The 11,625-nt window shown below is 41.3% G+C and overlaps 1 protein-coding gene across 2 annotated transcripts in view; it reads left to right on the top strand.

Moving 5' to 3' along the window:
- The first annotated feature begins 5,315 nt into the window (after positions 1-5,315).
- The window catches only part of SECISBP2L (SECIS binding protein 2 like), a 29,487-nt gene continuing 23,177 nt past the window's right edge, over positions 5,316-11,625 (top strand). Inside the window, exon 1 of one of the 2 annotated variants that reach the window (XM_054077761.1) lies at positions 5,316-5,495. In XM_054077761.1, coding sequence (XP_053933736.1) covers positions 5,478-5,495 — 18 coding nt within the window. In that variant the 5' untranslated portion in view covers positions 5,316-5,477. Of the gene's footprint in view, positions 5,496-5,816; positions 6,014-11,625 lie in introns of those variants that run through there. The other variant, XM_054077762.1, reaches the window with a different exon arrangement.

Here is an 11,625-nt window from a genome sequence, read left to right as displayed (position 1 = left end):
CACTTAATCCCTGGTAGCTCTGTCTGGCTCTGGTGTCATTTCTACCTCCTCAGGAAAAGTGAAGAAGCAGTTGAATGAAGAGGGTGGATGACTTTTTAATTTTAAAATAACTTTATTGCAATGCAGGTTGTTGAGGTGTTAAGCAGCCTCACTGCATTCTCCAATCTCTATTCCGATCTAAATTTCTGCAACTGTCATTAGTTCAGAGCTACGCTTTTCACAGCTTCTTGGATGTTTCAATGCACCTTTAGTTGCTGTTGGTACAAAACAAACTGACACCTTAGCTAGTACCAATAACGCTGTTTGCAAAAGAACATTTTAATGGCTGTTGTAATCTTACGTAAGATTACAAAGTGATTAAGCTGTGTATATATAAACCCTTCTTTTAAGTTACTGGCAGCTTATGCATTAAAACTGAACATCATGCAAATGAAATCGGGGAGGATGTGGGTGCTATGACTGCATATAGGTTAGATTTTTTTTCATTCTTATTGATCAAACATTGCAGGAGTGCGGATTTAATTTTCCTTTCATTTTAAATAGGCTTAGAAATATATTGAAAAAAAAAAGAAAAGAGGCAAGGCAGCTGAAATGTGCTTGTCAGAATAACATAATTAAAGTGTTTGAATTGTAGTCTCTTGATTAACACTGTGATTTTTGTAATTACTCAGAAGTTGTCAGCTATAAAACGTGTCTGTATTTGAAGAGTGTGGTTTTACGTTTACTTTTTTTTTTTTTGAGGAGGGTCAAATTAATTTACCTGAGCAGGATCTGTGTATGTATAGATTGAGAGTAAAATGACATCACTCTGGACAGTACCCCGGCTTTCTTGAAAATACAGCAGTTATTTGAACTAAATTTCCTTACAGAGATGTTAATACCGATTTTTAAAATAAAAGTTTAGCTGTGACTTTATTATTTACGAAGTGCTAAAAATATGTTGTAAAACCAGATGAGAGAACTAGATAAACTACTACATTGCAGCTAGTCACAGTTCAGTGTTAATTCAGATATGGACAGAAGGGATTATCACTGCCTTAAATGCTTCTGAATCTGTGGAAAGATAGATTGCAAACTGCATCTGTAGTATAATAATCGCATAATTAGCACTACATTTTAGATGTAACAACAAAGCATTAAAGCAAGAGTAAAGGCTAATCCCGCCCTGGCGGTATTAAAGAGAGTTGCAAGGCAGGATCTGTCCCAGTTGGCTCTACCGCCGCTTGGCAGCTGCTCTCCGTGGGAGTGCTGGGCCCGCTCTGGCTGCTGCCAGGTAATAATTGCGTGTTGCTATCAGAATCGTGTTTCTCCAATTCATGGACTCATTCCCAGCTCACCTTCCCACTCTGGTTGCAGTATACTCCCTGTTGCATCCCCCTTCACTGCCTGTGCAGGATGCTACATGTCGTTATCTCCCCACACCAGACACACGGTTACTTGCCGAGGTGTCCTTTGCTTTCTGCACTTGTCTTTTTTTTCTAGAATTATGCTGAAGATTTTAGTCGTAGTCCAGTAAAACCATCATTTTGGAGCCAGCTTCGTTTGGCTGCCTCTTCCGCTTTCTCCCCGTGGCAGCCTCTGAGCCCACTGGCGCTGTTGGGGTCTGCATTCAGACGTGCTGCCATGGAGCTCAGTCCCAGCCTGCTTCCACCTCAGGGCTGAATGGGGGTGTTACTCAGCAGCCTTTATTTCATACTGCCCTACCAGCGCGATTAAACTTACACATATGTTCAGCTTGCATTCTACGAAGCTGCCTTGATTTCAACGAGACGTGCTTAATGGCATCCTTGCGTGTTTTGTAGGACTTTCTACCCACAAGAAATAGAGTCTACGTAAGCAGAGAGCATGAGTAGTCACACGTGCTGTTAGATTTCTTCTAATCCTCTGATTTGATTTCTGAATACAGTAGTTACCAAGTGCCTTTCCATAATGCTGAGATATTTTGGTTTAGACTCCATGTTTTATTTTTGCATTGACCTAGATTTTCTTGGTTTAGCCAGTGCCCTCCATTGTATTCAGGAAGGATATATCCGCTAACCAGCAAATGTAGCAATAAACCCAACAATTTACTAGCAAAACTGCAGTCGGCACCTGCTAAGTTCAAGCATCATTTTTGCCTCCAAACTATTCACTTACACTCCGTGTTACGATATAAAAATAGCAGTAATTGTTTACAAACTACCAGCTTTGAGAACTGGACCTTAGGATTGAATATTCAAAATTCCTGCAATTACCGGTGTGTTTAGTTTGAACAAGAGTTTTAAAAGTTTTGTTCATGGCCTCCTTATAGACTTAAACACCATTGAGTTCTCTTTCACAATGCTCGATAAAGACGATGATGTAAGCAGATACCGTGGCATAGTTGTGATAGCTGTGGAGAGAGGATCTAAAGTAATCAGTTTGAGTGTTTTGGTATGTTTTTGGTGATAACGCAAAGTTAAATTTTATGGGAGACGAGTTTCTTTTCACCTGAGTGGCCACTCAGGTCACCCAGCGTGACTTTCTGTATTACGTATATTGTATACATTTATGTAGATCTGATGTGTATTTAATCACCGCCCAATTTAGATCTTAGAACTTCTTGTTATCCTTGTTGAAGTATGCATAACAACCCTTTCAAGTGTGACCTTTCTGTTGGTATGTATCTTGGGAACAAAAAAAGGATTTTATCATGAACAGCATTGCCATAATGAGTCATTATTTTTTAAAAATACAGCAACTATCTTAAGCAAATGCCATAATATATATTCCGTGGTCAGCACCAGTTTGGACAAATTAAGCTGCATTCCACGCTAAAATGCTAGTGTGCTACTACAAGACAACAATTGTTCCAGTTGTTTCAGTTTTTTTCACTGTTTTCTGTCCAGTCAGGCAAGTTCTCCCACATTACTTGGGAGTTGAAAAGAGACTAGGTTTTAAATAAGTCAAGCTAATTTTGCACAAATAAGCCTAACACACTCAACTGTGGGGAATAAAATACATTTCACTGGGTAGATATTTGCTGTTTGATTTATGGAATTAGGTGGCTTATTTTATGTTTCGTAATTATTTATCTGTGGATTTACATCTCAAATTTAAGTTCATCAATGCCTGATGAAATGCTGTTCCATTGCATCAGCTGAAAGCTCTTGATATAATGAGCTTAATCTGTGGTTTTGCTTTCGTGACTCCTTGTGTTGAAGTAACAAATGTGATTGTGTAAAAACCCCTGGGAACATAACATCATAACCTTATCTGTGGCTTCTAGGGTTATGAACACTCGTGTTATTTCTGCTGGCCATTTAATCTCAACAAGCAAAGGGCCAAGATGCAGAAGTGCTCCTAAGTGCACAACTGCTGTAGCTTCTCTAGTTAAGGTGGGCTTCTGTATCAGTTAGAGTGCTGCAGCAGCCCTCCTCTTCATCTGTAGCAAAACATGACCCTCACTGACGTTAACAGAAAGCCTACAGTTAAATTTAATTGGGATTGCAACTTCATCCCTCTCCCTTTCCCATATGATCCACTGGACTTTGGATTTTGTTGGCTGCAACCCCATGAAAACAAGTCACAGAACATAATGTTGCAGTCATGGAGGCAGGAGTTACAGTCAGAGGGTGATCCTGCTGGTGTCAGGTAACACAGAAGGCAGTGGCAGTCTGCACAAGTTCTGTGTGTCATCTGTTTGCAAGATGAGATCTTACTGTGCAATAGAACAGCCATCTTCATAACACTGTACGTTACATATGAAGCTTTAATGGTGAAGAGCAACTCTTGAGAAAATACAAAGGGATTATGTGGATTAATCCAAGAAATAAAATTTTCACAAAGTAGAACAAATTGTTACATATCATAACGAACATAAATCTGGAAAGGTTAAATAATGAAATAATAAAATAAAGGTTAAATCTAAGAAGCTCTAGCAAGATATCTCCACAGAGACATTTTTTGTAGTTTTCCCTCTCGAATTCAGATACCAGTTCACTTCCTTTTCCTCTTAACTCTGCCATCTATTCCTCACAAGAGCCTCTATCAAGCAGAAATCTGCTTCTATTAATAAATTTTACAAATGTGTTTTACCTGGAAGTGTTCACGAGTCTGCTCCAGAATATCCTTTGCAGGTTTTTTTACAAAGGTACTTAGTCTAGTTCTACCTTTTTTTTCTCCCCTTTCTTATGATTTAGGAATGCTGATAAAATATTATCAACCAAGTTGTAAATAAACCATGTTTGATTTCCATTAAACCCAGGGCAACAGACGTGTTAGCTTAATGAAATGTAGGAATATCGCGCATTGAAGAGGCGTGCGGGAGTTTTCATTGTTAGGCAGCACCTTCGGTGGTTTCCCATCCTCGCAGTGAGTGGCCTCAGGGGTGAACACCATCTCATGGACTTGGCTGGCATTGCTCATGATAATCAAACACGAATCAAAACCAGGGCAGCAAAATAGAATCACAGAATGGTTTGGGTTGGAAGAGACCTTAAAGATCATCTGCTTCCAACCCCCATGCGATGGGCAGGGACACCTCCCACCAGCCCAGGCTGCCCAAGGCCCATCCAACCTGGCCTGGAACACCTCCAGGGATGGGGCAGACACAGCTTCCCTGGGCAACCTGGGCCAGCGCCTCACCACCCTCAGCGTGAAGAAATTTCTTCCTAATGTCTAATCTACATCTTCCCCTCTCCAATCTAAACCCATTCCCCTCATCCCGTCACTCCATGACCTCGTAGGAAGTCCTCACCCACAGCTTTCCTCTAGACTTTCTTGTATTTATTCCTTGTATTCTTTTGAAATACATTCTTGTATTTCTAAACAAACAAAAGCCGCATCTCAGGGGCTGCGTGGAGGCCCATGGCTTGAAGTGTCCCCCCTGCCTCTGGGCTGCATCTCTGACGCTATATAGAATCACAGGATAGTTTGGGTTGGAAGAGACCCTAAAGATCTTCCAGTTCCAACGTGGGCAGGGACACCTCCCACCAGCCCGGGCTGCCCAAGGCCCATCCAACCTGGCCTGGAACACCTCCAGGGATGGGGCAGACACAGCTTCCCTGGGCAACCTGGGCCAGTGCCTCACCACTGTCAGCGTGAAGAAATTCTTCGTTAAGTCCAGTCTAAATCTGTCCCTCTGCAGTTTATACCCATTGCCCCTATCCCCACAAGCCTTTGTGAACAGCCCCTCCTGGCGCTCCCGCAGCCCCTGCAGGTACCAGACCGTTCTGCCTCTAAGCAAATCACCCCCTTCCCCCCCAGAACCCGCGGGAACACCCCGCCCCACTCCCTGCTGGCCCCGCCCCGCTCCCTGCTGGCCCCGCCCCGCGAAGGCGCTACGCGGCGTGGCCCCTCCCGGCCGCCGTCCAGCCGCCCCCGCCCGTGGCGCAGCCGGGTTCGGGTTCCGCGGCGGCGGCGCGCGGTGCGTGCGGGGCCCCGCCGAGCGCCATGGGGGGCGCGGCGAGCGCAGGGGCCCGGCCTTAAGAGAGCCGCCGCCCGGAGCCGCCGCGGCCATGGACAAAGCCGACAAGGTGCGAGGGGAGGGCGGGGTGTGGAGGAGGCACCGTAAACAGCGGCGGGGCTCGGGCCGGGCCCCCCAGGGAGCGGCGGGGCCGGGGCTCCTCAGGCAGTGGCGGGGCTGGAGCTGCGGGGCGGTGGTGCAGCGCCGCCGGGGCCCTGAGGTGGGGTCGGGGCCGGTGCTTCTCGGGCCCCTGAGGCGGGGCCGGAGCCGCCCGGGCCCGTCAGGCGGTGCCGGTGCCGCTCGGGGCGGGGCCTGGCGGGGTTCGGGGCAGGTTCCGTCGCTTCCCGGTGCCGCGGCCCCCCACGCCCCGAACGGGGCGATGTCGGGTGGGCGCTGGCCGGGCCCTGCCCGTCCCTGGCCCCGAGGGGCGAGGCTCCGCTTCGGCCTTCGCCCCCCTTCCCTTCAGGCTTTTGGAAGGGCTGCGGTTGTTGACGTTTAGTTTAAACCCGCCTGGTCACCAGGAGAGGCGTTTACAGGCATCTGGAGAACTTTGCGGCGTGAGGGATGTGTCGCTGTTGTTGAAATACCGTAAGTAATCGGGTTCAGGTTGGAGTCCTCGGTGTTGGGACGCGTCTGGTGGCCTCAGGTGGGTGGGAGGGATTGGGGCACAGCTCACCAATTCTACCAGCCGCCGGGGTTTTTTTTCGGTATTTAACTTGGCTTCGTCAAGGGAATCAGTTTGTATCTTAGGACCGTTCGAAGTGTCCGTATGAAGGAGTTCAGTCTGGGATTGAGGAGTTCATATGATTTGTTTTGTATTTGCAATAAAATGTTCCATCATCAGGATGTCTGAAAGGTAGATTTGAAATGTTTCCGTCCGTAACATGATCTTGTATTTCAGCAGGATGTGTTGAATGCTTGCATTTTATTTTTTGTGGTTTCCAGCTTTGGTATCTCCAGAGGTTCTAATGCTAGGGTTAATAAAATGACACAAGGCCTTTTACCAAAGTAGATGCTGTGTAATAATGCTCTCTGCTGCATTATTACACACCAATATTGCTTTAATTACATTATTACACTTTGATTCTGCTTTTCATTTTGTACATATATCTAAGGATACATATATCTTTGTATATATCTAAGGAAGCCTGTGAAGAGTGTATCTTCTTATGAAATACCTCCCACTGTGTTTGTCTCACTGGGTTTTGTGGTGTGATGATGACTTTAGATTCATTTTTCTGTGCTTTTCTCTTTGCGTGTATGTAGAAAAGCTGACTTTATCCAGGAAAGATATCGTACATTAGTCTAAGATGTTTTACTTTTCACTTTAAAATTTTAGGTGTTGATGTGGGTTTGTTTTGGTCTTGTTTCTTTTTTACTGCTGTAGTTAGTACTGCAGTGCACTTGTGAAATATTTGTTCCTTGTTGCTAGAGCTTATCATTGCTGGAAGTTCACATGCATGCCCCTTTTCTGGTTTGTTGTAAATAACTCATAAAAACTGAGAACCATTTTATTATTCTTAGTGTAAAGTGTTGACTCTGCCTGTGTGATTATCTTAAGTGTAATATTTTTGGCTGGGAGGTGCAGTTAAGCTCTTTGAAGGAGGAACCATGGTCTTGTTTATTCTGTTTGCAGCATATCTAGTCCTGTTGGTTCCTTATCCACTTGTAAGGCTTCTAGGCAGACAAATAATTAATACCTGATGAGTTTTTTTAAGTTATTCAGTTATCTTGTTGCTTTTGTCTTCTTATTATACGGTAGCATCTTGATTAGGAGGTCCCTAAATGCTTTGGGTTTGAACTTTTTGTGCTTTAAGAATTGACTGCAGTCTCCTTTACCAGTGTGTTTAATATCAGTTTTGGTGCTGTTCTGTCTTTGATTTATGCTGCTTTCTGTAGCTGTATTGTATGGTACATGATAAATGAATATTAAAGCATACAGGTGTGTGTTAACAGTACTTAACCTCTTCTCTCCTTTCCCCCAGAATACTCTCTTAGCATTTGGACACCTAAATGACAAACGCTGTCACTTATAGATAGTCCTTCAGGTTCCTGTTGCCTAATTCTGGTATGACTTCAGTTGTTATCGTACGCTCAGTGATGTTTTGGCTGCTGACATAGGAAAAAAAACATAATAAAGCTGTTTAAAAACAGCTGTTTTATGATAGGCCGTGTTATATTTTTTGTAGTAGGTGTGGGAGTGTACTTCTATCTGCGTCGAAACTGAAACTGTTCCCATGAAAAAGTGTATGAATCTCAGCAGTTAAGTGTAGGTTGTTTTCCTACAAGAGGTAAAACTCTGCCTGTGACCTCTGGCACTCTTTCAGCTGAAGGTGATTGTGGTAGAAAACTAAAGAGAAACAACTTCCCCTCTCAAAGGTACTGCTTTGATTTGATTTTTTTTTAAGTGTTATACGTTTGTCTTGCCCTGTGCTTAAGAGACTTGGTTCCATTAGTGTGGAGAAGAAATCAGGTGAAGTTGCAAAATCAGTGACCTGTGTTTTGTATTAGTGTTACTTAAAGGCAGCCTGTTCTGCTTGTCTCTACTATTTTTGACCGTTCAACAGCTGCCTGATAATATGCTCACTGTAGATCTAGATCAACGTTTTGCGCTCTTTATCCTATTGAATTTCCTTCAGTGTTTCTTACCTATGGCAGCATTTTCAACTGAGGCAAACTGGAAAAGGTAGTTTTTCAGTGCTATATATACATCTTGCGTGTTGCTTTCTCATGAACCTTGAAAGTGCAGAAGAATTCAGGGTTTGTATTTTTATGTATTACCTTGTTATTGCGTATGTTCTTTAGTAAGTTTAAATGTTATTGGTATGATATATGAACATCTTAAGTTTGTGATAAACAAGTTATTTTGACTAGTTTGTGGAGATGAGGAAGCTGACTTACATTAATGGTTTGTATTAAGACTTTTAGTACATGTACTATCAGTAGTAATACTTGGGTGCTTTGTAGCCTAGTTTAGAAGTTTGTAGGTACTCCTAAATTCTGTAAACTAGATAAGTGAGGGGAATCCTTGTGGTAGCTTTATGTTGTTGGACAAGCTTTGTAAGTATGAATATTAAATTTTATTTTAAATTATATTTAAAATCTTATTTTCTCCCTTTTTACCTACAATATTCTGGTTTTGAGTTTAAACCTGCCAACTTGTTATGTTGTGTCACTTGTTATCTACATATATGTAAACAATTCTTAGCTGTGTTACATTCTGAACATGGTAATTTATTCTGTGAAAGGGAAGAGAATTGTGCACGGCTCCCTTATGAGGTGAGGGAAAATGGAAAGGCTAGCTTCATAGTGTGTTTGCTCCAAGTGTTGCATTGAAATTACTATATTTAATCTAAACAGGGAGGATTAAATTTTGCACTTTGTTAAATGGCCTGCAGCTGGTGTTTCCAGTTGGACTGCATATTTACCATTCCTGAAGTATCTGCCACTTGGAAGCAACTAATTATAGAAACAATGACTTCCATATTTGTAAAGTTTCTCTTAAAATAGATTAAATGTGACCTGTCTTACGATTGAAATTACTTAAATTATGAATCCAAAATTCAGAAGCAGGATTGTTTTTCTAAAAAAAGCCAAATAATTATTTGAGCTATGTTTTTATCTTATTTGTGATGAGACTTCTTGTTTCCAGACTTTGAGACAGTAAACCAGCTGATTTGATTATAGCCCTCTGAAATGCAGTGTGTGTATCTATTTTCTCACCCTGAGAATGGTGAGATTGATATCCAAGTGTTCTCTTCCAAGAGAGCAAGCTGACAGAGATCCTATTTAATAGAAAATGCTGAATGACGTTAAGCTACAATGAACAAAAACTTTTCTAAGATTAAACATACAGTGCTATAACTATAGGACAAAGTTTACCAGTCTGTTCCTGCTTGTGTCATCTTCTGTCTTTGCAGCTGTTGGTGACTACAGTAGCTTTTATATAGGAAACAAAGGATCGCTTCAGTATATATGCTGTCCTGAAAGAGTTGTAATTGTTGGACTGAAATATGTAATGACCCACTGCAAAGCATTTTGTAAATTGAAACTAGAGTGATCCACAAAAGAGACTTCTGTATAAATCTTGGTGTCTTTTGAAGGAGTGTGCTTCCATTAATAGGCAACTGATTGAAAATCTGATGTTTCAGCATGACTTCTATTTATATTTAGAATCAGGTTTGGTTATCAGAGGCTGATTTCAGTAAGGCTCTTTTTAGGGGTGTGATGTGAAATGTTAAATAAGCATGAAAAAGTTGCGCTCCAAAATAAAGTTGTTCGGTCTCGCAATACTTGGAATGTTTGTCTTTAGATTGCCTGATCAAAACCATATATTACTTTAACTATTTAGGGTCTGACTCTGCATTTACTGATGTCAGTGGCGAAGTGTTAGTTTTTGAGTGGATGCAGGCTACAGTAAACCTCAATTCTGTAAGAGCAGTTCATGCATAAATTAGTATCACAAATGCTCTGTTGTAAGGATTAGGCAAAGCGTAGGAACCTTCCCTCAAAGTCTTGAACATTTGACAAGTCTTTCTCATCTGATTCTTTTTGCTTGTTACAAACCAGTGACATGGTCAGTCCTGTTCTGTTCGTCTGTGCTTGTCACTCCGGTTATGCTGTGTGGATGAAGTGTTGGAGGAATTGCATTCATACATATTTGAATGCACTTCGATTTGCTTCTGAAAAAAATGCTGATTTAAAAAGGATCTCGTCTCTTGTTCTGGAGTGAGTTGTCATTGGTTGCATCTTCTGAGTCCTAAGCTTGTCTATGTGGTATTTATTATAACAAAACCAAACTGTTTTGTTTGACGTTATTTTTGTATCTGGCCAAAAAAGCACAGAGACAACCTGTTAAAAGAAATAGTAAGTCTCAGTTGGTGATATTTTTTGTTTATCCAGTGCAATGAGATATTAGCTGCACCTTTACTTACTAATGAATCAATATTTTTTTCTTTTTGTTTTACTTTTTCTTCTCAGGCTATTGAGGGAATATTCCTTTGTTCTGACAAAAGTTTTAGGAGCCAGGAGACCTAAAAAGCCATTTATTAAAAAGAAGAGTTAGGCTGCAAAATAATTGCTATCTTTACCAGCCATTCCTTCAAGCTGAGAGAACCATAGTTTTAAAAAAACTGCTAAGATAACTTTTGGGAAATTAGTTAGGCTTGCTATTTTGTTTCCCCTCACGTGTCAAGTGGGCATCTATGAAATGTACTGAAAGGTCTGGATAATCACATGGTAGAGTCAAATCTGTTGATGTTTTGGTTTGGTCAGCAGTCTGACCTAACTTAAGGCATTTGTTTCCCCTTTTTGCTTCAAGTTTAGTGTCCTCATCTGAAGATACATCCTATGTAAAAAGGAACTTTAAAGTATTTTAGAGGGACTGGTAAAATACTATAAGGAAGCTAATTTTGTTCAGGTGGCAATACACTTGACATGGCTGTTTTCTACCCTAAAGTGGAAATGGGACCTTGTTGTCTAATGAAATGTGTCAGTTGTGCTGAGATACACTTGTACTATGCATACACAATTATTTTGAAACAGCTGTTTTAAGGTTTTTAAGTTTTCAGGTGCTGTTCTTGTGAGTTAGTGTGTGTAGATAGATCTGTGTGCATATATACGTTGGCTGCAGAACAAAATCCAAAATTTAAAAATGGAGGTTTACCCAAAATTTTTTTTTGTGGAACAAGTTTCTTGGAAGCATTAAAAAAAACCCCACTCCATGAACCAAACAAACCTGTAGGTACAGATTAAGTTGCATAAGAAACCAATGTTTGTTATAATATATGTAAAAGATTTCTGAAATGCGGTTTTGATTCCATTGAATAGCAGGCGCTATCAAAGTTCTGTGGAAATTTAACTTGCAAATACACCCATGTGTGTTTATGATTGCAGGATATGTTGTATCTTTATTTTGTCTCTATAGGTAAGCTAAATTTGTTGTGAGCTGTACAGAAAACGGTAATTAAAAGTATCAGCCAATTGCTCTGTCATAGCAGTAGTTAATCATTACCTCTATAAGAGACTAGGCAGCAGGAAAGGAAATGTTGAAGTTGCCCTTCTAGTTTGGGCATCTCTGAGTTGTTTGAGCCTAGCAAAATTGAGCAGAATAATTCAAATGAAATTTTCCTAAACTAGTCAAATGACATAACAGTGTGGTGTCTGTTGTATTTTTTATTAAGGTTAATAAAACCTCTGAA

This window comes from Cuculus canorus, chromosome 12 (genome assembly GCF_017976375.1).
Source record: "Cuculus canorus isolate bCucCan1 chromosome 12, bCucCan1.pri, whole genome shotgun sequence".
In the NCBI taxonomy this organism is placed as follows: domain Eukaryota; kingdom Metazoa; phylum Chordata; class Aves; order Cuculiformes; family Cuculidae; genus Cuculus; species Cuculus canorus.
This window is presented reverse-complemented; position numbering and strand designations above follow the sequence as displayed.